The 26,606-nt window shown below is 47.0% G+C and overlaps 1 protein-coding gene across 1 annotated transcript in view; it reads left to right on the top strand.

The window, feature by feature from the left end:
* Nucleotides 1-26,606, top strand: part of HMCN1 (hemicentin 1) — a 206,510-nt gene that overhangs the window by 170,541 nt on the left and 9,363 nt on the right. Inside the window, exons 77-103 of the mRNA XM_068141310.1 lie at nt 172-336; nt 536-643; nt 1,994-2,131; nt 2,287-2,421; nt 2,837-3,106; nt 3,998-4,188; nt 4,553-4,766; nt 5,952-6,086; nt 6,544-6,734; nt 7,797-7,878; nt 9,101-9,370; nt 10,584-10,754; nt 11,535-11,705; nt 12,720-12,890; nt 15,230-15,400; nt 16,106-16,276; nt 16,910-17,080; nt 18,032-18,181; nt 18,743-18,880; nt 19,169-19,290; nt 20,803-21,040; nt 22,761-22,823; nt 23,209-23,328; nt 23,730-23,864; nt 24,277-24,390; nt 24,610-24,735; nt 24,980-25,108. Coding sequence (XP_067997411.1) covers nt 172-336; nt 536-643; nt 1,994-2,131; nt 2,287-2,421; nt 2,837-3,106; nt 3,998-4,188; nt 4,553-4,766; nt 5,952-6,086; nt 6,544-6,734; nt 7,797-7,878; nt 9,101-9,370; nt 10,584-10,754; nt 11,535-11,705; nt 12,720-12,890; nt 15,230-15,400; nt 16,106-16,276; nt 16,910-17,080; nt 18,032-18,181; nt 18,743-18,880; nt 19,169-19,290; nt 20,803-21,040; nt 22,761-22,823; nt 23,209-23,328; nt 23,730-23,864; nt 24,277-24,390; nt 24,610-24,735; nt 24,980-25,108 — 4,260 coding nt within the window. The remainder of the gene's footprint in view (nt 1-171; nt 337-535; nt 644-1,993; nt 2,132-2,286; nt 2,422-2,836; nt 3,107-3,997; nt 4,189-4,552; nt 4,767-5,951; nt 6,087-6,543; nt 6,735-7,796; nt 7,879-9,100; nt 9,371-10,583; nt 10,755-11,534; nt 11,706-12,719; nt 12,891-15,229; nt 15,401-16,105; nt 16,277-16,909; nt 17,081-18,031; nt 18,182-18,742; nt 18,881-19,168; nt 19,291-20,802; nt 21,041-22,760; nt 22,824-23,208; nt 23,329-23,729; nt 23,865-24,276; nt 24,391-24,609; nt 24,736-24,979; nt 25,109-26,606) is intronic.

Raw genomic sequence — 26,606 nt, 5'->3', positions numbered from 1 at the left:
CCACAGAATTTCTTTGGGTGTTCCAATATTGATATGAGATTATATTTTTTTTATATCATTCTTTTGTAATACTGCTATCCATAACTCTCTGGTATTCACCAAAGCAATGAAGTTATTACCAAGAATTCATTAAAATGGACAAGTAACCTTTACACTGATCTTCATTTTTAGTGCCCCCATCCATAGCAGATGAAGCCACAGACCTTTTGGTAACAAAGATGTCTCCAGTGGTAATTTCCTGCACTGCCTCAGGGGTTCCTGTGCCCTCTGTTCACTGGACCAAAGATGGCATAAAGTTGCTTCCCAGAGGAAGTGGCTACAGAATCCTCTCTTCAGGTACTGTGTGACCAAAGCTCAGCCACAGACAAAAAGTGAAAGGCTGTGATGGAGAACATCTAAGAGGATGCAAACAAATCCCCAAACAACCCCTCTCCAATTCCCTAGACTGAAGATGTAGACCTCTTGAGATCAAGAGAGTTTTACTGTGATTGTAGGCTAGTGCTGTATGTGGTAATGTCCTCTCTCTGTGCTGCAGGGGCTGTTGAGATACCTGCTGCTCAGCTGGCCCAGGCAGGGCGGTACACCTGTGTGGCCCGGAATGCAGCTGGCTCTGCTCACAGACATGTCACCCTTCACGTGCAGGGTAAGCTGGGAAGCTGAAGAGAAGCACATTCTGTCAGTAGCATTGCTCACTGCTGATGTTTAATATCTTCATCAGTGACACAGAAGGATTGAGTGCACCCTTGGCACATCTGCAAGTGGTGCCAAGCAGTAAGGTTGAAGGATGGGATCCATCCAGAGGGACCTGGACAGTCTGATGAAGTGGGCCCATGTGAACCTCATGAGGTTCAACAAGGCCAAGTGCAAGGTCCTGCACCTGGGTCAGGACAATCCTTGGTATCAGTCCAGGCTCAGGATGAAAGGATGGAGAAGCACTGTGGAGAAGGACTTGGAGATGCTCATGGGTGAAAAGCTGGACATGAGCCAGCACTATGAGCTCACAGCCCAGAGCCAGCTGTGTCCTGGGCTGACCCCCAGCAGCGTGGGCAGCAGGTGCAGGGAGGGGATACTGCCCCTCTGCTCCACTCTGCTGAGACCCCACCTGCAGTGCTGGGTCCAGCTCTGGAGTCCTCAGCACAGCAGAGACATAGACCTGTTGGAGTGAGGCTGGAGAAAGCCACAGCAATGCTGGTAGGTCTGAAGCTCTCTGCTGTGAAGCCAGGCTGAGAGAGTTGGGGTTGTTGAGCCTGGAATAGAGAAGGCTCCAGGGAGACCTTCTGGTGGCATTTCAGTGCTTCAAGGGACCAGTAAGAAAGCTGGGGACAGACTTTTGAGCAAGGCCTGTTGTGACAGAACAAGGGGTGATAGCTTTAAACTAAACAAGGGAGATTCAGACTAGAGGGAAGAGAGAAATCGTTTATGCTGAGGGTGGTGAGACACAAACAGGTTGCCCAGAGAGGTGGTAGATGCCCCATTCCTGGGACCGTTACAGGTGATGTTGTTTTGGTCTCTGAGCAACCTGCTCTAGCTGCAGATGTTGCTGCTTACTGCAGGGGTTTGGACTAGATGACCTTTAAAGGTCCCTTCCAACCTTAACAGCTGTATGATTCTAATACACATGTGCTGCAGATGAATGGGGATCATGATGAGTAGTGTCCTGCTCAGCTGAACTGTCCTCTGGGTGCAGTCATTATTCACAAAGTCACTACCCTGTGTGTTACAACTCTCACACCTTGGATAGAACACCTCAGTCCATGCTGCTCTCCTTTATTTTTGTAAGATTTGTGTTTCTTTGCTTTTTGGTAAGCTAGTGTGTCTGTGATGGCAAACTGCATGAAGCGAGGCCAGACCCTCTATCCATACTGAGCATGTTGTTACATTTAAGAGCTCTTCCACTGAGCTGTTCATCAGGTGATGGAATTTTAGTATCTTCTGTATTTTTTGGCCTTGAAGGTTAAACCTATTGCATTTTTCATTTCATTTAATTTCACAGAACTACCAGTTATCCAAACTCAACCAGGAACACTGGATGTCATTGTGAACAATCCCATCCTACTACCCTGTGAGGCGACGGGTACACCTCAACCCATCATAACGTGGCAAAAGGAGGGCATCAATGTCATCACAACAGGTAGCCTCCTAAAGCATCTACCTCCAGCCTGCCTGCTGGAACTCAGAAGCTTACTTTCTCTTTTCTGAATGTTGAAATACAGATATTGAGTAATCCATTGATTAAAACAAAAACCCCACAACAGAAGTGTCATACTTTGCTTGTATTTGTTGTAGGCAACAGTTACACGGTTCTTCCCAGTGGCAGTTTACAGATTGCAAAATCAGCTGTGGAAGATGCTGGCACTTACATATGTGTTGCTCAAAATCCAGCTGGCACTGCTCTGGGCAAGATCAAACTGAAAGTTCAAGGTAACTCATCCTTTAAACTCTTGTAGTGATTTACAGACAAGAAATGTGTGCATGCTTTCTGTTAGCCAAACACAACTCCCTAAGTAATAGAAATGAATCACAGAATTACAGACTGGTTTGGGTTGAAAGGGACCTTTAAAGCTCCTCTGGTCCAAACCCCTTGCAGTAGCAGGGACATCTTCAACTAGAGCAGGTTGGTTAGAGCTCCATCAAGCCTGACTTTGAGTGTCTCAGGGACTGGGGACCTAATGAATTCCTATTTGGTGTGAATAGAGCCCAGGAGGTTTATTCACTTAAGTTGTCTGGCTACTTTAGGATCAAAATATGCTTTTAGGATTGATTTCACCCAGAAGCAAAGTGTCCCAAGCTTCCTAGAACATCTAATTCTTTCAAATATTTTCTTCATTCTTCCCAGTCCCTCCTGTTATCAAGTCCCACCTGAAGGAATATGTTGTTCCTGTTGATCAACCCATCACTCTGCAGTGCGAGGCTGAAGGCTACCCTGGGCCAGAGATCAGCTGGCACAAAGATGGGCAGCAGATAACTGAGTCCATGAGAAGAAGAATTCTCAGCAGTGGTGCTCTGCAGATTGTGTTTGTGCAGCCTGCAGATGCTGGCCAGTACACGTGCACAGCAGCAAACCCAGCAGGGTCCAGCACTTCCAGCATGGAACTGTCTGTGCACAGTAAGTAGGGCTGTAGAGAAACAATGTGGGTGACCCGATGTGGGGAGGGGGAGCAGACAGACTGTAAGGCAGAGCTGCTTACTGGGTGAGTGATTTGTGCTGTACACCCTTCACCAGTTTCACTGCCCTTCTCTGGACACACTCTATCCCCTCAATGTCCTTGGAATGGGGGCCCCAAAACTGAACCCAGCATTCAAGGTGCAGCCTCACCAGTGCCCACTGCAGGGGGACAATCAGTGCCCTAGTCCTGTTGCTGATCCAGGCCAGGACGCTGTTTGCCGCCTTGGCCACCTGGGCATGCACTGGCTCATCTTCAGCCCCTGTTAACCAGCACTTCCAATTCCTTTTCCCTTGGGCAGTTTCCAGCCACTCTGCCCCAAGCCTGTAGCATTCATGGGGTCGGTGTGACCCAAATGCCAGACCTGGCACTTGGCATTGTTGAATCTCCTCTGATTGGCATTGGCCCTTCAATCCAACCCTCAAGCAGAACAAGTCTACCTCTCAGCTTAGTGTCATCTGCAAACCTACTGATTATGCTCTGTAATCCAGATCACTGATAAAGATATTAAAGAGAACTGGCCTCAGTACTGAGCCCTGGGGAACACCACTACTGACCGGCCTCCAGCTGGAGTTAACTCCATTCCCCATCACTCTTCAGGCCTGGCCTTCAGCCAGTTTTCACCCAGCAAAGTCACCACCCATCCAGTCTATGATCAGCACATTACAAGTGTTTCACACATTTCTCTGGTATGCTAAATGGTGCTTGCTGCTGGAGATGAGAAACACGGCAGAAGATGCCGGCAGTGGTTCCTTCAGCCCAGTGCTGCGTGCTTCAACAGTTGTGCTTGGATAATGCACAGGGAAGAATCATTTTAATCAACTTTCTCCCAGTTCCACCCAGGATTCGCAGTACAGAGGTGCAGTACACAGCCATGGAGGACTCCCAGGCTGTCCTGTCATGTGTGGCTGAGGGGATTCCAACACCAACAGTGAACTGGAAGAAGGACAACATATTGTTGACAGAAGTGTCAGGAAAATACCGGGCTGTGCCAGATGGAGACCTTATTTTGGACAGTGTTGTTGTAAGTTCCTTAAATCTCAGCTATGACTTGACAGATTTAGCAATATTAACACCCTGCTTCTATTCATTTTCACCCACTACTAGATTAGTCTTTGTTTTATTTTGATTTATTGTTCTTAATGCTCCGGAATTTTCATAAGTGCTTACTTTTTCACTGCAGAATAAAATCTGTGAAGAATTTCTAGTGATAAGTTCTCAGGAAAGGCAAAAAGAAGTGCAGGTCATTCAAATTTAGAAGGGAAAGAGTTCAGATTTGTGCTGAGTGCTTGTTCCCAACCCTTTGAGATTCTCTTATCCTTACAAGATAAGAGAATGTTGTGGAGGATGTATCACAGCTGAAATGTCCTCAACATGCTTTCTTTCAGCCTGAAGATTCTGGCAGTTACACCTGTATTGCTACCAATGCTGCAGGAGAAGACACACACACTGTCACCCTGGTAGTTCATGTACTGCCAGCTTTTACTGAGCTGCCAGGAGATGTAGCTTTGACAAAAGGAGAGCAGCTCAGATTAACTTGCAAAGCAACTGGGATACCTGTACCCAAAATAACATGGACCTTTAACAATAACATCATTCCAGGTGAGTAACATCAGCTCTTCTTGGCCATTCCACTCTAGAGGTGGAATTGGTTGCAATTAAGAAGTTAAAAATGGATAAGGAAGATAATAGATAAGGAAGAATAAAGATCTAGAGGGAGCAAACTTGTTAGGGGTAAAATCTTCAGTGTTATGCAGTCATGTCATTAAATTGCTTCTGAGACAAAGCTGTAAGGAAATTAAGAGCTCTGTAGCCAATAATATAACACACAGAAACATTTAGTATCTGATGGCATTTACTCAGCATCCAAAACCCAGTGCTGTTTCTCTTCAATAAGAAGCATACCCCAGCAGTTCTGAGAATGAAGATGCACAAAGCTCAGTTAAAGGGGCAGCTGAAGTGAATGCATGGATATGGGCAAATGTCACAGCAGGGAATTCTCAGTGCATTTCTGAGGTGTCTCAGCTGAAATGTCTCAGTGCCACAGAGCTAACTGAATAGCTCTGCAGCTTAGGCTTACAGTCATACAACACACCAGTCACTGAGGTCATCCAATCATTTTGATTGGATGAGACCTTTCAGATCATCAAATCCAACTGTTAATCCAGCACTTCCAGGTCACCACTAAACCATGCACTTCAGCACCACATCTAGAAGGTTTTTTAATTCCTCTAGGGATGATGATTCCACCACTGCCCTGGGCAGCCTGTTCCAGGCCTAGAAAACCCTTTCAGGGAAGAAATTTTTCCTAATATTTGACCTAAACTTCCCCTGACACAATTTCAGGCCATTTCTTCCTGTAAGTTGTCTCTTAAGAGAAGATCAACACCCACCTGGCTCCAGCCTCCTTTCAGGGACTTGCAGAAAGCCAAGAGGTCTCACCTCAGCCTCCTTTGCTCCAGGTTAAACAACCCCGGTTCCCTCATCTGTTCCTTAAAAGACTTGTGCTCTAGACCCTCTACTACCTTGCCCTTCTCTGGACCCACTCCAGCCTCTCAATGTCCTTCTTGTAGTGAGGAGCCCAAAGCTGAACCCAGCATTCAGGGCGTAGCCTCACCAGTGCCCAATCAGTGGACAATCCCTGCCCTGCTCCTGCTGGTCACACTATTGCTGATCCAGGCCAGGACACTATTGACCTTCTGGCCACTCTGGGCACACAGTGACTGTACATGCTGGTACATGTTCAAAGTGACTGAAGTAACCCTTTGTCATGTGTTCTGTCTTCAGCACAATACGATGACATAAATGGGCACAGTGAGCTTCTCATTGAAAGAGTATCTAAAGATGACTCTGGTACCTACGTGTGCACAGCAGAAAATACAGTTGGCTCCATCAAAGCTATTGGTTTTGTGTATGTCAAAGGTATGTACAGTAACAGTAGTTGTGGTCACTCTTGGATGGTTTCACACAGCTATCTACCTTGACTAGACTCACAGAATAGTTTGGGTTGGAAGGGACCTTAAAAATCAACTATTTCCAGCCCCTCTGCCATGGGCAGGGACGCCTTCCACTAGATCAAGCTGCTCAAAGTCTTGTTCAACGTGGCCTTGAATGCTTCCAGAAAGGGAACATCTACAGTGTCTTTGGGCAACTTATTATATCACTACCCTCACAGTGAAGAATTTCTTCCTAATAACTAATCTAAATCTTCCTCCTTCTGTTTGAAACCATCACCCCTTGGATTTGATGCTTTGTGAATGGCTATATGGCAAGCATCAATCCAGGTTGAAATGCACACTTCAGAAAGTCAAAGGTGCAATTTCATTAAAGGCATTTTGGTTTGACTCTGTCACTTCTCTGCCATCACTTGTTTCTTCAGAGCCTCCAGTCTTCAAAGGGGATTACCACTCTAGTCGAATTGAGCCCTTGGGTGGCAATGCTATGCTGAATTGTGAAGTCAGAGGAGATCCACCTCCAACAATCCAGTGGAGCAAAAGAGGTGTTGGCCTTCCAATTAGCAACAGGATTCGACAGCTCAACAATGGTTCTCTTGCCATCTACGGCACTGTGGTGAGTCACTGCTCTGGGTTTCACCTTGCTTTAAAGAGGGAGGCTGGACTTTGAACCCACTTTGGCTTTGGCCTTTAATAAATGGTGTTTTAATTGAGACCAGAGTTAGACCCAGATTATTGTGACCAATAAACTTCAGGGTTCTGTGGTTCTCTTGTCATAATCTATAATTATGACAATTGGTCATAAGTCAATGTCTGAAATTCTGGTCATGCCCAATTAAATGAGACCTTTGCTTTTGAGCTGAAAAGAGACTGGGTTCTGCCCAGTCAGGCCAGCTGAAAAGCAATTGCGTTTCTGTGGACATAGTTCTTAGTATCTAAATTCCTAAGATGAGTGGCAGGCCCACTTTAGCCCTGTAAATCAAGACCAGTCTTCTAAAATGAGGCTAAAACCACCATCTCCCTTGAGTTCATTCAAATAAATAAAAGAAAAATTGATCCTCAGAATTAAGGAGTTGAAGGAAATAAAAAATGGAACAACATACAGAATGCCAGCTTGGTGGGGGTTGGAGGGCACCTCTGGAAATCACCTAGTCCAAAACCCTCGCTAAAACAGGGTCACCCACAACAGCTTGTCCAGGATCACAGTGTCCAGGTGGACAGAGAAGGAGGCTCCACAACCTCTCTGGGCAGCCTGCTCCAGGGCTCCTGCACCCTTAAAGCAAGGAATTTGTTCCTCTCTGCAGCAGTTCCCTGTCTCTCCAGAACTGGACATAATATCCCTGGTGTGGCCTCAGCAGGGCAGAGTAGCGGGTGAGGAGAGCCTCCCTGTACCTGCTGTTCACACTCTTCTTGATGCACCACAGGAGACTGTTTGCCTTCTTGGCCACAGGGGCACATTGCTGGCTTATGGAGAACATGTTGTCAGTCAAAACAATTCCCAGTATCAGCCTAAAGTTGATGAAAGCAAAATGATAGGATGCTGTAGAAACTGACTGGATGCCTCTTAGGATCCAGAGCACATCATGCTAGGTTGTGGAAGATTCACCTCCAGGAAGTGCCCTGGGAACTGAAACCCTCATTAAAGGGTTAAATGACCATTTGACTTTCATTTCTCTAGAATGAAGATGCTGGTGACTACACCTGTGTGGCTACCAATGATGCAGGTGTGGTGGAACGCAGCCTGACGCTGACGCTTCAGAGTAAGACTCCAAGAGATAAGTTTAATGCTGCTAGATTGGAGTGATAACCTACCTCTGGACAGGTTTGCAGGTTGGGCACTGCACTGTGGGATAAGGCTCTTCTCATCTTTCATCATTAACTTTCAAGAGATTAGTCTGAGCTGGTGACTGAGGTCAAAGAGAAGCATATAAAGAAGAACCAACTTAAGAGTGGGGTGAACCACATTCTGAAAGGGCCAGTTCCTCTTAGTCAACTATCACGCAATCTCTCTGGTGTGGGCTGCCCATCATCCATGTCTTCATTTGGCTGGTCTTTCCTAACCAGGCCCTCATACCTCTTTACTAGTGGCTGCCTTACTTTTGTTAGCTACTCAGACTAGAGAGGATGTCATTCAACTGGGTTAATCTAGGCTTGACTTTGGAATTAAGCATGTTGCATGAGATGGAACCCAGCATTCACTAGCAGTATTTTATATTTGGCAGAAATAATATTTGAGAATTATTTTGTCACTAGTGGAGGAATTTCTGAACATCCCTTTTCTGTTAGAGCCTCAAGCAGTATGGATCTGTTACTCACAGCACAGTCGCCTCTGGATGTGCTTAATGGGTCTTCCTGCAGGTTTTATGAAGAGCAACACATGTCAGTAATGAAGACAACTGTGTGCTCAGAGAGTCAGGCCTCAAGCCCAGCTGTGGTCCTCAGGTTGATAAATATTAAAACTAGCCTATCATTGGCATTTAACTTGCATGTATGAGATGGTGAGACTATTCAGGGCTTAAAGAGGCCTATGGGAAGGCTGGGGACAGACTTTTTTGCAGGGCCTGTTGTGACAGGACAGAGGGTGATGGTTTGAAATAAAAGAGGGACATTCAGGCTAGATAGAAGTGGGAAATTGTTTATGCTGAGGGTGGTGAGACACTGGCCCAGGCTGCCCAGAGAGGTGGAAGATGCCCCATCCCTGGATCCATTCCAGGTCAGGTTGTTTGGGTCTCTGAGCAGTCTGCTGTAGTTGTAGATGTCCTGGTGACTGCAGGGAATTGCATTAGATGACCTTTAATGGTCCCTTCCAACCCAAACCATACTAAGATTATATACTGTGATACTGGAAGATCAGCAGTAATAATTTTAGTCAAAGTTAACTGACTTAAGTTTTTTGCCTTTGTTCTGATCAGGCCTCTGATATTGAGTACAATGAAAACACATAACCATGTGCTGCTGCCTAAAGAAACCTCTCCCTTTCAGGTCCTCCAGTCATTACTGTTGAACCTGTAGAGACAGTTATTGAAGCTGGTGCCACAGCAATGCTGAACTGCCAGGCAAATGGAGAGCCTCCTCCAACCATCAAATGGTCGCGCCAAGGTCATTCAGTTGTGAACGATGAGAGAGTGACTCTCCTGTCCAACGGCTCCTTGCGTATTGTTGCAGCCCGGAAGGAAGACACAGCTGAGTATGAGTGTGTAGCCAGGAACCTGATGGGGTCTGTTCTTGTTAGAGTACCACTGACTGTCCAGGGTAGGTGCACAAAATGCATGATAATGACTATCACAGCAAGGTGTGGGTTGGAAGGGACTACTGGAGATCAGACAGTCCAACCCCCTGATAAAACAGGGTCACCCACAGCAGACTGCCTGGGATCACAATGTCCAGGCAGGTTTGGAATGTCTCCAGAGAAGAAGACTCCACAGCCACTCTGTGTAGCCTGCTCCAGGGCTCCAGCCCCCTCACAGCAAATAAGTTTTTCCTCCTGTTCAGATGGAACCTCCTGGGTTCCAGTTTGTGCCCACTGGCCCTTGTACTGTCACTGGGCACCACTGAAAAGAGTCTGGTTCTGTCCTCTTGCCCTTTACCCCTTAGCCATGGAGCAGATCCCCTCTCAGGCTGCTCTTCTCCAAGCTAAACAGCCCCAGGTCTCTCAGCCTTTTCACTTCACAGAGATGCTCCAGGCCCCTCAGCATCTTTGTAGCCTCCACTGGGCTTTCTCCAGTAGTTTCCTGTCTCTCTTGAACTGGGAACCGCAGAACTGGACCTCCCACATCTGTATTCTCGATGCAGCCTTGCTAGGTCAGAGTAAAGGGGGAGGAGAACCTCCCTCAACCTATCGTTCACACTCCTCTGAATGCATTCCAGGAGACCGCTAGTCTTGCCCTTGAGGGCAAATTGCTGGCTCATGGTGAACTACTTGTCCTCTATCATTCCCTGGTCCTACTCTTTGCAGCAAATCAACCCTCAGGTGCAGGACCCTACACTTGTCCTCGTTGAACTTCATGACTGGTAGGTCTTGTGAATAAATATGGTCACAATTTTATCTTACCCACATTTTGTGGATAGCACATTTGATCTTCAGTGTACACAACAGGTTCCTTTTCATTAATCCAAGACATCAGTGACCTTTTACTTCATGTAACTTTGTTCCTTCCAATATACTCATCCAGATGGAGGAGTGTGAGGGACTGAGAGACATAAATTATAGTGAGAGGATCTTGAACTAGGTCCCATCCTCAGAAGATCTCACAACTTTATTGTGCCTCTGACAAAAAGCATAAGCAGTAGATCTTCCAGAAGAGCTGGAGTGTTCTCTGAACTGTAGTGAGATATTTCTGTGCTAATGCAGATGTGAGCTGGATTTCCAGGTCTGGCTGTGGAGCACGCTTGTCACTTCGCTCTGTCAGTCTGAGAGAGCTTCAAGCACAAGTGTGTTCCTAACAGCATCCCTGTCCCGTTGCAGTGCACGGGGGATATTCCCCCTGGCTGGAATGGCAGGCATGCAGCGTCACCTGTGGCCAAGGTGTCCAGGAGCGAGTGCGCCAGTGCAACAGCCCTGTCCCAGCCAATGGCGGGAGGAGGTGTGAGGGGCCTGACAGAGACGTCCGCAGCTGCCACAGCAGGCCCTGTCCAGGTATTTCTTTAATGGGTTGGTTCTTTTGGTGTGCCTTATATTGTGTCCTGGCAGTGAACCCATAGCATAGAGTCAGAGAATCAGAATTGTTTTGGTTGGAAAAGACCTTTAAGATCATCGAGTCCAACCATTCTCTAACTCTGCCAAGGCTGGTGCTAAACCATGTGCCTCGGCACCACATCTCTGCATCTTTGAAACACCTCCAGGGATGGGGATTCAACCACCTCCCTGGGCAGCCTGTTCCAATGTTTGAGAACCCTTTCAGTGAGGAGGTTTCTTCTCATGTCCAGTCTAAACTTCCCCTGGTCCCCCTTCACCAGCTTCATTGCCCTTCTCTGGATGTGGTCCAGCACCTCAACGTATTTCTTGGAGTGAATGGCCCAAAACTGAACTCAGTACTCAAGGTGTGGCTTCTCCTGTGCTTAGTACAGGAGAATCATTGTCCTGGTCTGCTGGCCACACTATTGCTGATGCAGGCTGGGATGCTGTGTGCTTCTTGGCCACTTCATGTTCCTCTGCTGTTGACCAGCACTCCCAGATGATTTTCCACCAGGCAGCTTTCCAGCCATTCCATCCCAAGTCTGGAGCATTCATGGGGACCCAGTACTTGACTTTGTTGAATCTCCTGCAATTGGCCTCTGTCATCTCATCCACCCTGTTCACGTCCCTCTGCAGAGCCTCCCAACCCTCACGCAGATCACCATGGATCTTCATGCGGTTTTCCTAAGAAACTGGAATGAAAGTTCTTAGTTACCACTGTGGGGTTTTTCTGTTTTCTAGTGGATGGTAGCTGGTCAGAGTGGGGGCTATGGGAAGAGTGTTCCAAGAGCTGTGGACAAGGCAACAGGAGCAGAAGCAGAACCTGCAGTAACCCCCCAGCTCAGCACGGCGGGAAGCCTTGCGAGGGCAGCGCTGTGGATTCAGTCATGTGTAACATCAGGCCTTGCCCAGGTAAGGGCAGAGTGGTTTCACAGCAGGTGAACAAGGGGCTTCCCACCTGGGTTTCTTTTGTTCTCCAGCCCCAATTTTCTCTAAGCTAGTTCCAAATGATTAAAAGAATTCAGTTCTCAATGTTTTTCTTTTCAAATGGGATGTGGTTTATCAAACAGCACCCATTCATGGAAGCCACAGAAGTAAGTGCAAGGAAAGTTCTCAGCAATTTCTCTCTTTCCCCTTTTCCACAAGAAAAATGTTAATTATGTATTTTGACATTTTTCCAGTACTTAATATCCATGTTCTCAGAGAGTACAACTACTCTAAATCTATTCTGCAAAGCCAATTAAAATGTAGGAAAACCCAACCAAACCACCCACTATTAAAAAACATAAAACATGCTAGTTAATAAAAGACAATAGCTGCATGTTTGGCTTTAATTTCCAGCCACCTCTTTCTCCTGACTAGCTGCACATTCAGCTTTCCTTCCTGTCTCAGTAGTATGTGCCACCTTTGATAGGTTGTAGTTTACTCATCACCTTTCACCACCAGTGTGTTTTCTGCTGTACCATTTCTATTATATCCCTTTTCATCCACCAGCCTGAGTTCATTGCTCTACATCTTGGCAACAAAATCAGTCCTGGCTCCTGCTTACTGGTAGCCACTGAAAGAAGCTGTGTGCCAGCTTTAGCTGATGTTCCCAGCTGAGACCTGAAACCCAGCCCAGGACAGCCAGGGCCAGGTCACTTAGGAAAACAGATGATTTGGGCAGGTTTTCAGTTCTGTTCTTCCAAGGTTGTAGTGAGGTGAAGTATTCAGAAAACAAAGAGGGAAGGATTAATCTCTTTCTTGGAAACTGTTGATCTGTTTTGGCTGTGCTCGAGGCAAGGGCTTTTTCCAAGGGCTTATTGAGGAAGTTTCATTTACTGATATTAAACAACGAAGCCTTTTTACCCTGGGCTGTGGAGCTGTAATTTCAAGTTGAAGCAGCTGTGCAGTTTGAAGAGTTTTACAGCTGTGCTGCCTTTGCAGTGGATGGTGAGTGGAGTTCTTGGCTGCCCTGGAGTCCTTGCAGTGAGACCTGTGGGAAAGGCACTCAGACACGGCTGAGGCTCTGCAACAACCCTCCTCCATCACATGACGGGTCCTACTGTGAGGGGCCTGATGTCCAGATGCAGGTCTGCAACAAGAGACGCTGCCCAGGTAAGGCTATGGAGTCATGGAACATTTTGAGTTGCAAGGGACCCTAAATATCATCTGGTCCCAGCCCCTGCCCACCTCCCACTAGACCAGGTTGCTCAAGCCTCATCCAACTTGGCTTTGAAAAATTCCAGGCTTGGCACCTCTACAACATCTCTGGGCAACCTGTGCCAGTGCCTCACCACCTTCATGGAGAAGAATTTCTTTCTAATGTTTAATCTAAATCAACCTGCTTCCAGCTTGAAGCCATCACCCATGGTCCTCCATGCCTTTATAGAAAGTCCCTCTCCAGCTCTCTTTAGCCCCCTACAAATATTGCAAGGCTGCACTAAGGTCTCCCTGGAGTGTTATCTTCTCTGGGCTAACAACCCCAACTCTCTCAGTTTGGCCTCACAGCAGAGGGCTTCCAGCCCTCCCTTCATTGTTGTGGCCTCCTCTGTCCCCATTCCAACAGGTCCATGTCTCTGCTGTGCTGTGGGATCTAGAGCTGGCCCCAGCACTGCAGGTGGGGGTCTCAGCAGGGTGGAATAGAGGGGCAGGATCCCCTCCCTCCACCTGCTGGCCAAAACACATGGGACACAAAGAGACCAAGGAGAGACTTGTCATTTGCTTACCAAAATATGCATCATTTATATTGAAACTTTCCTGGTTCAAAAGTGTAGTCCCTAACAAAGTTCTGTTCAAGCCTTTTATCTTCACTGGCCCCCATCACTATCTTTAGCATCTCTCTAGAGATCTAACATGTGGGGTTTCTTCTGCAATCCTCATCTCCCTTCCTTTCCCCTTCTACTGTGCAAAAGCAACATGTAAAATCCTTGGCAGCTCAACTGCACATTTCCTAAATGTTTCTGGTTTTTTTCAGTGTCCTAGGTTCTGTTCCCCATTTATCCTTTTCTTCCACATTTCAATGAGTCTTTTATGACTGGACAGGAAAACTCAGATTTTTGAAGTCTGACCTCTGTATTTGGCTGAGTGCAGGGAAATTTCAGCAAGTGGAATGTGCAGCACCTTAATGCTGCTCCTATTTTGCATGCTCTATTGTGCACATACCAGATCCTGCCTTGAGTCCCTTCTGGACTGGTAGGAGAAAGAACTGACCTTGTGGTAGGTGAGCAGCTGAGGGCTTGAGGTTATGCATTTATCTGGCTCAATGCCGTTGCTTACAGTGAGTTTGTGACTGTTTCAGCCTCTTCTCAGCTACCAACTCCAGCTCTCACATGGATGTACCCATAACAGTTTGTGTCCCCATGTCTGGGGAGATCAAACCCCTACTACCAACTGTTTAGACCTGGCTCATGTGAGATAATTTAGTAATAACTCCTATGAAGTGTTGAGCTCTTCCTCACAGGCTGGTGAGGAAGGAGAGTAGCGGTGATGGTGATGGTTACATCTTTAGACAGTGCAGCTGCAGCCAAAGGATCACAGAATCCCAGCATGGTGAGAGATGGAAGGGACTTTTGGGGATGATCCAGTCTAACCCCCCTGCTAAAGCAGGGTCACCTAGATCAGGGTGCATAGGGCCACATCTAAGTAGCTTTGGGATCTCTCCAGATGAGACTTCATAACCTCTCTGGATGCACAAGTGAAGATGGGACTGCTTTGTATGTGCCAAGGGTTGCTTACAGACACCTGAAAATGTGCAGAGTGACTGAGAGTGAGGACTGAGCAATCCTCACCATAATTCTGGTCAGGCTTACAGGTAATTTAAAAGAGAATCATAGAATTGTTTTGGTTAGAAAAGACCTCTAAGATCAAGTCCAACTGTCACCACCACCATGGCCATTAAACCATGTCCCAGAGTGTCATGTCCACATATTTCTGAACGCCTCCAGAGATGGTGATGCCACCACCTCCCTGGGCAGCCTGTTCCAATGCCTGACCATTCTTGCAGCACAGAGTTTTTTCCTGATCTCCAACCTAATCCCCCCGCCCTAGCATAGTTTCAGGCCACTTCCTCTCTTCCTATAACCTGATACTAGGGAGAAGAGACTAATCCCCACCCTGCTTCAAATTACTTTCAGGGAGTTGTAGAGAGCAATGAGGTCTCTCCTCAGCCTCCTTTTCTCCACACTAAACAGCCCCAGTTCCCTCAGCTGCCCTTCATAAGACTTGTTCTCTAGACTCTTCACCTGCTTTCAAGCCAAGTTTTCAAGTCGATGCCAAGGTGTCATGCCTTTCCTCAGCTTTCACTCCTGGAAATCCCCATGTAGAAATCCCTCAGCTGAGATGTTCCACAGACAGTAACTCTCTACATTCAGTTTCACCCTGATGCAGCACTGATTCGCTTTGTCACTTCTGACATCAGAGACTGTAACAGTGCCATGCTGTGCCTCTCTCACCAGTGGATGGCAAGTGGGCCACATGGAGCAGCTGGAGCTCCTGCACCGTGTCCTGTGGAGGAGGCAGCAAGCAGAGGACACGCCACTGCTCAGACCCAGCCCCACAGTTTGGGGGGCACAAGTGTGAAGGAAGTGATGTACAAATGGATTTTTGCAACAATGAGCCTTGTCCAAGTAAGTGCTCTGAGTCTGACTGCCTGTCCACTCCCTGTGGTTGCAGGGATGCACAGCAGGAAGTAAGCCCTCCTAGCATATTGTGCTCCCACAGAAATTAGGGGGTGGCATTGGCTTCTTGACTAGAGGCAAGGCATCTCTTCATCAGCCACTGTGCCTGGGATGTTTTAAACATTAACTATTGAGAGCACAAACCAGCAGCAGCTGGTCCATGAGGTCCTGTCAGAGGTCACGCAGCTCTCTGAAGTTAAGACTGTGCAGTTGGAACAACCTCAGTCAGTCTCCTGGGATCTCACAGCAGAGTGTCGTGACTCACTTGGTTAACCACGTGCTGCCTGCTTTCCTACAAGCAACAGAATCCCAGCGTAGTGGGGTTGGAGGGGCTCTCTGGAGATCATCCAGTCCAATCCCTCTGCAAGAGCAGGGTCACCACTAGCAGCTTGCCCAGGATCGCAATGGGCAGGTGGGTTTGGAATCTCTCAAAGGAGACTCCACAGCTTCTCTGGGCAGACAGTTGTTCTGGTTAGTTGTACTGAGCAATGGGTGGATGCTGCACAAGGCACCTTTCTTAGATCTTTAATTGTCTAGGTTTTGATTTCAGTTTGCGAGAAGAAATTACAAAGTTAGTCTCCAAAAGGAGTATTTTCCTACTTCAACTGCCTGGTATTAAGAGAAAGACAGGTAAAATCTGACCTATTCTTACAGTTCATGGCAACTGGGGCCCTTGGAGTAGCTGGGGAACTTGTAGTCGGACATGCAATGGAGGCCAGGCGAGGCGGTACCGCAGCTGTGACAACCCTCGGCCCGCCAGTGGTGGCAGAGCCTGCGCAGGGGCTGACATGCAGATCCAGAGATGCAGCACTGACCTGTGTCCTGGTGAGTGCTCACACCAACCAAGAAGATAAACACAGCTCTCCCTGCAAGCCTTCAGGCTACACATGGCATTTGTGAGATCTTCAGATTAAAGAAGCAATGTGGGATGCTTCTGTATTGTAGAATCACAGACTGTTAGGTGTTGGAAGGGACCTCCAGAGATCATCCAGTCCAACCTCCCTGCCAAAGCAGATGGCTTTTCTCCCCAGAGAGCAGCCACCCAGAGCCAGCTGAGCTCCTCACCTGCATGCTGGACCTCTGGGTGCCACCCCTGGGGAGCCTTTCATGACTGCAGAGGGACATGTATAGTCTACACTGTACAAAGCTTCCCTGGTCAGCCATGAAGTGGTACCTCTTCCACATGACACAGGGAAGAATTTCACCCACTCTTTGCTCAGTTCCCAACTGTTACACTGGAATCATCCCATGGAGGAGCCTCCTTGCCTGCAGTACAGCTGGTAGACAAACAGTTTTTGAGGTGGTGTATTTCTGAAGTGTTCACCACCTGCCCATTGAGGTGGTTGGGTCACCCTTTGAGCTGTTTCTTTAACACACTGGTTCCACCAAGAAGGAATGACACCAGGCTGACACTTTTAAAATGAAAAAAATCACTCACTTAATTTTTTTTTTCTTCAGTGGATGGAAACTGGGGGCAGTGGCAAACCTGGAGCCAATGCTCTGCTTCATGTGGAGGGGGAGAGCAGACTCGCACACGCCTGTGCAGCAACCCAGCCCCCTTACACCGAGGAAGGCCTTGTGCTGGAGACTCCTCCCAGATATCCAGGTGCAACACCCAAGCCTGTCCTGGTGAGTTAATGACACTGTCTTTTTCCTGTGTCTTGGCCAGCTGTCCAAGCAATCTAATTTTTTTGACTTAGATCCTCCCCTGTGAGTTCGGCTGGGTGATTTTTTTGTCAGCCTGTTCTGTAACACTAGAGGATGCTGCTGAGCACTTGTTGCTTTTCAGACAGGGGTACATGCAAAAGGTGATTGCCACCTTACTGTGCACATATCTCAGACTGTTATTTTCAGGGTGTGAGCTTCACTCTTGCAAATAATGTAGTAATATGTGCAGAGACATCCTTACTTCATAGAACCATAGACTGTTAGGGGTTGGAAGGGACCTATAGAGATTATCAAGTCAAACCCCCCTGCAGGATCACCTGGGGTATGTCACACAGGAAAGCATCCAGGTGGATTTGGAATCTCTCCAGAGAAGGAGACACCACAACCTCTCTGAGCAGCCTGCTCCAGGGCTCCAGCACCCTCACCTTAAAAAAATGTATTTAGACTAGACTAGGCCAGGTTGGAAGAGACCTTCAAGATCATCGTGTCCAACCTATCATCCAACACCACCTAATCAACTAACCCATGCAATCAAGCACCCCATCAAGTCTCCTCCTAAACACCTCCAATAATGGTGACTCCACCACCTCCCCAGGCAGCACATTCCAACTTCCTGTGTTCCAGCTTGTACCCATTGTTCCTTGTCCTATCACTAAGCACCACCCAAAAGAGCCTGACACCCACCCTTCAGATATTTATAGACATTGATAAGATCCCCTCTCAGCCTTTTCTTCTCCAGGTCTCTCAGCCTTTCTTCACAGGAGAGATGTTCCAGTCCCTTAATCATCCTTGTAGCTGTCCATTTGACTCTCTCCAGTAGATGCTGGACAGTATCTCCAAATTTTCTGTCCCCCAAAATATCAGACAGCAGAGATTTCACATGGGCCTTGTTTTCCCTTCCTTCCTTCACAGCTGGCCCTTCACATGCCAAAGGCAGCATCACTGGGAACATTAATGGCATGGAGTTTGGAACTGCTTTCCTGAATGCCACAGTGACGGACAGCCCTGACTCCCAAACAAGAGTCATACAAGCAAAGATCACCAACATCCCTCGGAGCCTTGGTAGGCTTTGTAGAGCTTTTTATCAACTTTCTCCTTGATCCAGACTGACCTGGGTGCAATGTCAGCATTCACCACTGCATTTTGTTAAGTCTCACTGAAGGAACTGCTCTAAACTTTTCACAGAGAGGAAAAAAAACCTAAGAGTCATCAATAGTGACTTCTAATACATTGCCATTTGTGAAATGATTGCTCTGAATATAGGCTAATAGTCATCTGAGTTGCACTGAGGTCCCCAAAACTGAACCCAGTGTTCAAGCTGCAGCCTCACCAGTGCTGAGTACGAGGGGCAATTGCTTCCCTGGTCCTGCTGGCCACACTACTGCTGATCCAGGCCAGGACACTGTTGGCCTTCTTGAGCCAGTGTGCGTCCAGGTGGCCATCTTTAGCCAGCCTTTGACCAACACCTCCAGGTCCTTTTCCCCAGGGCAGCTTTCCAGCCACTGTACCAATGTGTAAAGCTTTCTGGTTTAAATCTTCAGACTTGCATTATTTTAGGGCTCATATTCAGTTTGCATGATGCTGGGGAAGATGTCCTCAAACGTTGTGCTGCCTTTCTTGCAGGCCCAGCGATGAGGAAGCTTGTTTCTATACTCAGCCCAGTTTATTGGACAACTGCAAAAGAGATCGGGGAAGCAATGAACGGCTTTACGCTTACTGACGCCATCTTCAAGAGAGAAACGCAAGTGGAGTTTGCCACTGGTTAGTTGCCTGTGACACACCAGCTCTGTGTCCTGCCAGCTTGATAAGCTGAGAAACAGCATCTAGCTGCTGCTGCATGAGGAGTCCTGTGCTCACAGCAGCAACAGTTTTCTGAAGCTTAAATAGAGCTTTTAGAGCTGTACTTTGAAGCATTTTCCATTCCAGGCATGGTGTGTTTTATAAAGTATAACAGAACTGGCCAAGGGATCTCAGTTCAGCTACAGGTGTGGCTAACAGAGACCTCTGCTTCAGATGGTTCAGATATCAGTGTGCTCTTCACACCCACAGGGGAGATCCTGCGGATGACTCACATTGCCCGGGGGTTGGATTCAGACGGAGCCTTACTGCTGGATGTTGTGGTGAGCGGCCACCTGCTGCAGCTCCAGTCAGTAGCCGACGTGAGTGTGAAGGTAAAGCTGCTTGAGACATCAGCTCCCCCATACACAAGTCCTCTCTCATCTGTAGTAAATCAGCAGACACTAAGTCTTGGTTTAGTGTTAAGATGTGAAAAACAGTTTGCTTAATATAATGTGTGGTATTAAAGTTTTAGTTTAAAACCAGATTATTGGTTTTAACTAGACAATTGCATGGCTAGCAGGTCAAGGGAGGGGAGTCTGCCCTTCCACACTGCTCTTGTGAGACACCACCTGGAGTACTGCATCCAGGTCTGGTGTCCCCACCACAAGAAGGACATGGAAGTGTTGGACAGGTCCAGAAGAGAGCCATGAAGATGATTAGAGGGCTGGAACACCTCCCCTATGGGGACAGGCTGAGGGAGTTGGAGGTGTTTAGCCTGGAGAAGAGAAGGCTCCAGGGAGACCTTGGAGCAGCCTTCTAGTACCTGAAGGGAGATATGGGAGAGCTGGGGAGGGACTTCGTGTTAGGGCTTGTAGTGATAGGGCAAAGGGGAATGGTTTTAAACTAGAGCAGGGTAGCTGTAGACTGGGTATTAGGAAGACATTCTTTGAGGGTGGTGGAACACTGGAACAGGTTGCCCAGAGAAGGTGTGGACACCATCCCTGGAAGTGTTTAGGACCAGGCTGGAGTGACCAGGCCTAGTGGAAGGCGTCCTTGCCCATGAAAGGGGGGTTGGTACTGGTGATCTGTAAGGTCCCTTCCAACTCAAGCCCTTCTATGATTCTAATTGTTTTCATTGTAAAAGAAAGAACATTCCTTAAAGCTGTTCCTGTAAAGGTGACAATTAGTGACCAGTGCAAATGTTTTACTCTCTTAAGGCTTTACTGTATTAATCCCACAATGCACTATAAGTATCCATGAAGTTCTTGATGTTTTTATACAGTCCAATATGTAGCATGTCCAAAATTTAGGCTTTTAGTGAGTGGTAGGATTTTTCTCTGCCAGTTGTTTGTTTATCACAGATTATCAACATCTGAGTTAAAACTAAAATTACTGGTATTGAACAACAAGATAATTTTAGAGGTTTGGGCAGTGCTCTGCTGTGGCCCCCATCATCAGGACCTTTACCACCACTGCCCGATTCATACAGAAAGAAATACACCAGATGCTTCTAATGTTCAACAGCTAAAATAAGAGTGGGAAAAAAAGCATTTCTTGGGTGAAATCTGATGTGTTTAGCTGTTAAGGAAAAAAAGCTCTTCTCAGAACACACAGAATCACAGAATTGTAGAATTGTTTTGGTTGGAAGAGACCTCTGAGGACATTGAATCCAACCATCAACCTAGCACCACCACGGCCATTAAACCATATCCCAAAGTGCCACATCCACACATTTCTCCACCATATCCCTGCTCCAATGCCTGGCCACTCTTTCAGTAAAGAAATTGTTCCTAATCGACAACCTAAACCTCCCCTGGGAGGGAGTTCAAACCAGATCAAACTACAAAGAACCCCAGTGGTGGTGACTCTCCTCAGTGGCTGACACCTGGATCTTGCTATTTCAGGATTACACAGAAGACTATATTCAGACTGGCCCTGGGCAGCTGTACGCCCATTCTACCCGTCTCTTCACTGCTGATGGAGTCAGTGTTCCCTACACGTGGAACCACACCATCACCTATGATTACACCAAAGGAAAGATGCCTTTCTTGGTGGAAACCCTCCATGCTTCCTCTATTGCATCAGAGTACAACCCCTTGGAGGAAACTGTGGCTTTCAAAATCCACGCGTCCATTGCAAAAGGTACAGTGCTGCCCTGCCTTCCACCAAGGGTGCTGTTCTGACCTTCCACAGACATGAAACAATGGAAAAAACAATCTCTTGATTTCCCAGAATTCATTCCCTGTATTCTCAAAAGCTGGTTATGGCCTTGAAAGTGGAAATGCTGTGAAATTTGGGTAACTTCCTTGTAGACCCCAGGACCTTCTTGTCTTGTTAATGTACCACAGTCTGATAGGTAAAAGCTGTTGCAGTCTACACTTGCTCTTCACCTGTAGTCCTCATCAATAATGCATGTCTGCACTTGATGACACTGCTGCCAGCATCACCAGGAGCTTCAGACAACTAAACTGACATATTTTCCATTTCCTAAGGTGTGTACCTTAGACTGTCTAAAAGGAAACTCCTGTCAGTTTTGTGGAGGATGAGGCGTTAGTGGGTTTTGTGTTTGGGTTTGCATACCTATCCAGGCAAAGGATTGTGTATTCTCATCTCAAAAAACACGTTGGTGTAAAGCAGCAATGAGGTGGGAGCGCATTCAAAGTTCAGTACTAAAATGGTAGAATCTCCCAAGTCAATCCTCAGACTGAACTTCTCTGGAGTTCTTTGGCATGTGCTGAAAATGTGATGCAAATCTGCAGCTTGAAAATTTGGCTGGTTCTTTCTGGATGTATTTTTTTCAGGCCAGATAGGAAGAACTTTGTAAGCAGGTTTTCCTCAGAGAAGTCACCCGTTATCAGAGGCTCCTGTTATCTTTGAAGGGCTGTCTGGGCTGTTTTTACACAGCAAGGTTTAACATCACCTGTCAAATGAAATAGCTCGGGCTTGGAAGTCAGTGAGCAGTGGCACTGCCTGTCTCAGTCCTGCTTCTCAATGGCAACATTCTAAATTGAGTAAACTGGGATTTCCCTACTTGCCAGCCGAGGAACTCATCATATGCTGTGAAACCCAAGTAAGATGTTTGACCATTTTAACAAGAGGCCTGCTAAAAGGATGTCTCCAAGTCAAGTTAATGCCTATGCACAAATCTGGCCAAACCTTGACAGAACTTGCATTTATTTCCTCCAGCAATGAATGTGCTGCTTTTCTTTAAAATGTCATAGCCATTGAATCCATTTTCAGGGAGCAGAAATGGTCTTTGAGCAGCCTCTGCCAGGCTTCCATTGCTGTTCACAGTATGCACTTGTGTTCTTCTACTATGACTTCCCACATGGTGATTGGTTTGCTTTGGGTTTATTTCCCTCTTTTAAATGAAGTGAAACTGAACGGGGTTTATTCTTCTGATGATGAAAACTTTATGGAGGAATTGTGCAGGACGTGCAAGAATGGGATGCAACTTGCAGCAGTCTGAGGGAACTCCCCTCACCTGCTGAATGTTTGTAATGCCCAAATAGAAAATCACAGAAGGTTGGAAGGGACCCCCAAAGGTCACCTTGTCCAATCCCCCTGCAGTGAGCAAGGGACATGTCCAACTAGGTCAGGTTGCTCAGGGCCATGTCAAGTCTGACCTTGAATGTCTGCAGGGATGGGGCCTCAACCACATCCCTGGGCAACCTGTTCCAGTATTTGACCACTCTCATTGTAAAATCCACCCAAGTCTGGATTTAAAAAGTTTTTAGTGTCCAAGGATAATAAATCTTTTACAAATAGCTGGGCTGCAATGCTAAGTGTTAAAGGCTTTTCAAAAGCAATGAAAGGAGCCCATTTTCCTCCCCAGGTAACATGTGCTTCCTTTACCCTGCAGGTGACCGCAGCAATCAGTGTCCTGCTGGCTTTGGCTTGGACTCAATGGGGCCTTACTGCTCAGGTGAGAAGGGTAGGGTATAACCACAGAGCCACAACCTGGCTTGGAACACTTCTAGGGATGGGACAGCAGCTTCTGTGGGGAACCTGTTCCAGTGTCCCACCATCCTCATGGGAAAAAATCATGGGTTTTATTTCCAATGTAAATCTCCCTCATATAGTTTAAAACCATCACCCCTTGTCCTGGCTCTTTACCAGGGCCCCTACAGACTCTAGTCAAAAGTCTGGCCCTAGCTTTCTGATTGGCCACTTTAAGCACTGAAAGGCCACAAGAAGGTTTGTCTGGAGGCTTCTCTTCTCCAGACTGACTAACCCAAACTCTCAGCCTGCCCTCATAGTCTGTCGTCTTACAACACCTCCCTGGTTTCTCAAACGTTTCCTTGTTCCAGATGAAGATGAATGTGCTGTGTGGAGTCCTTGCTCCCACACCTGTCACAACACCATGGGCTCCTACTACTGCTCCTGTCCCAAAGGCCTCACCATCTCTGCAGATGGCAGAACATGTCAGGGTAAGAGAAGTGTTGCTGTGGGCAGGCTGGATACACTTAAATTGCTGGGGAAATGTTTCTCTTTGGGTTCCCTCATTACCATACTTTATTGGTGATGTTCTAATTGTTGCATAGGGTCATAGAATTGTTTTGGTTGGAAAATTCTAAGATCATTGACCTAACACCACTATGGCCATTAAACCATGCCCCAAAGTGCCATGTCCACAGGTTTCTTGAACACCTCCAGGCATGGTGACTCTACCACCTCCTTGGGCAGCTATTCCAGTGCCTGCTTGTTCCTAAATCCAACACACCCGAACATACCTGCAATGAAGCATTTCACAGCTGAGCATGCTCATGCCACCACTTCCCCTGTGTTTCATGGCGATTCAGTGAGGTTTACAGCTTGTTTCTAATCGCAGACATTGATGAGTGTGGCCTAGGTGGACACAGCTGCCATGCTGGCCAGGAGTGTGAGAACACCATTGGCTCATACCGCTGCGTGGTGAGGTGCAGGAGCGGCTTTAGGAGGACACCTGATGGATTCAGCTGCCAAGGTATGGAGAGCCCTGTGGGGTTTGGTGTCACCTGTCATCAACTCATAGCATTGTCCTTCACACAATTGAGAGGAACTTGTTAATAGATGCAGCTCTCAATATGGTGTCTCTAAATGTTCATTATTAGGGCTGGGGGACTTGGAGTTTTGGGAAGCTGTTTGTTTTGAGTTTGGGGGTGTTTAAGCCTTTTGCTGTTTCCTCCTTTAGAAATGAGTTTAAAATCTTATCAGGGGATCACCCAATATTCTTGTGTGTTCCACCTGCATTTTATTTTACAAGGAAGTGAGAGAAGCAAACCCTGGGGTAATAAGCAGAGCTCAAAGCAGAGTCCCAAATGGTGACTCAGCCAAAATGTTACTCAGGTAAATGACAATTCCCAGCTGTGGCACCAAGGATCTCTATTGTTCAACAGATGTCAACGAGTGTCAGGAGTCCAACCCCTGCCATCAGCGGTGCTTCAACACTCTAGGAAGTTTTCACTGTGGCTGTGATCCAGGATACCAGCTCAAGGGCAGAAAATGCACGGGTATGATTGGATCTTTGCCTCCTCATTCCCACTTCCCAGTGGACGTAGTTCATGTGTTTGTTGCTATATTTTTATCAGAAACCTTTATAAATGAAACCTTTGATGTGGAAGGGAGCCTTAGTATGCATGAAATGCATGCACACAGTGGGACTGCTCTGCTCTGCAGGAGTGGAGCACAGGGAGCAAGTTCATTTCCATTCTTGTTTCTTTTTGACCAAGATGTGAATGAATGCAGGCAGAACGTCTGCAGGCCTGATCAGCTTTGCAAAAACACCCGTGGTGGCTATAAGTGCATCGATCTGTGTCCCAGTGGAATGACCACAGCAGAAAATGGAACTTGTGTTGGTGAGTAGAAGTGTTGATGTGCTGTCCAGTGGTGGTAAACATGGGCACAATGATCAGGTCTTTCCCTAAAATAATCTTGGGACGCAATCTAGTTCTAGGTTTGCACATATTTAGGCACAAATCTATCTGGAGGGCCAAATCCATTTGTGGCTCAGCTGCATTCTTCCTAAATGAAGAGGTTTTAAGCTGGAAGAAGGTTCAATAAAAGCCTCCTGACTCCTTGCCCTTGCCTTGCTGCTTGCAGACATCGATGAGTGCCGGGATGGAACCCACCAGTGCCGCTACAACCAGCTCTGTGAGAACACACGAGGGAGCTACCGCTGCGTGTGCCCCAGGGGATATCGGTCCCAGGGAGTTGGAAGACCTTGTGTGGGTAAGCTGTCCAGTCACATCAGTGCCATAGCTGCTGCTGCTCTTGGCTGGCCTTTCTGCTCTAACACATCCAACAGTGCTCTGCCACTGGATGACTGTGCTATAGGGACAGATTTGCTCTGAAGTGCCCAAAGTGGCCCGTTCAAAACAAATGGAAATGAGTTATTCCAAATGGACATGGTAACAAGTCCAGACACTGAAGAGAAACCATGTGAGGGTCTCAGAGCACTGGTGGCAAGCTACTGCTCCACATGAAACTTCACTTACAAAAATCCAGACAGATTTATTAGTTGCTTGGACAATGGAATGTGCCTTGGACTGCAGTGACTCACACCTGAAGTCAGTTGAGCAGGGAGTGGTGTGGATTTCCCTAAGGAACATCCCAAAGAAGTGTGTCACCAGAGGCATGATACACCCAGAACTCACCTCTACAGGCAAACAGTACAAACACACTCACCAACTACTAGAAATGAAACAGGCTGCACAGAGAAATTGTGGAGGCTCCAAGCCTGGAAATGTTCTGAGCCTAGTTGGCTAAGGCCTAGCAGGAGGCGTCCCTGCCTATGGCAGGGGGATTGAAGCTAGGTGATCTTTAATGTCTCTTCCAATCCACTTCTGTGATTCCATGGTGTTTCCCTTGTAGTTAGGGCGGAGGAAGCTGCTACATGCTGATCACTCAGTGCTCCTCTTCCTGGTCTGGGTGGGGTCACAGCAGGGAAAGAGGAGGAATGCTGACCATGTAGTTACTCCCCTGTGCTAGCTACGCAGAAGCCTTGGACGTAAAAACTTGTGAAGCTTTCTCCCCCGCACGTGTGGAGCATTTAAAGGTGCTGTCATAGCTCTGATAGGGATAGCAAGAGAGATAAAACACTTTCCCTGGTATTTAACAACCCTCAGGATGGCACTAGGGTCACGTAGAGTCACTCTTTCTGTATTTATGTAGAATGGGGAGTAGCTGATCAGTCCTGGTAATGATTGATGAATGATGGTGTGTGACACTAAATGAAGTTGATTCCAGTTCCAGAGATTCGATTGCAGCGAGAAACTGTTTGGCCATGGACCAAGACATTACTTCTACCAACTGTGCCTCTGCTGAACTAAAAATCACTCCCAGGCTCCTTAACATGTATTAAACCCATTTAAATTTCTGACAGTAATGAGATAGAGTCTAGGGCTACAGATTTACATAAAACATTAGCAGCTGCCCTAAAGCTGTCTTCTGATCAAGGACCACTGAATGCTCCCTCTTTAAAGTATGACCTTTATGCACCTTTGAATTTTTTTCTGCTTAAAAGCAGATTGCAAATGCATCAAAGATATTAGTTCAGATATGTTCATAAAAGCCAGAATTTATGCTGGATTGTATTCCTCCAATGAACACAAGGAAGAGCTGAATAGAAACTGGGCCCCAGACTGAAGCAGAATTGAACTTTGTGCCACTCCTGCCTTGTATAAACTTCTTTGAGCCTCAGCTCCCTGTCAGTACAGTGAAGACAAGA

Source organism: Melanerpes formicivorus, unplaced genomic scaffold, assembly GCF_026170545.1.
Source record: "Melanerpes formicivorus ecotype bairdi unplaced genomic scaffold, bMelFor1.0.p_v2 SCAF_7, whole genome shotgun sequence".
In the NCBI taxonomy this organism is placed as follows: Eukaryota; Metazoa; Chordata; class Aves; order Piciformes; family Picidae; genus Melanerpes; species Melanerpes formicivorus.
This window is presented reverse-complemented; position numbering and strand designations above follow the sequence as displayed.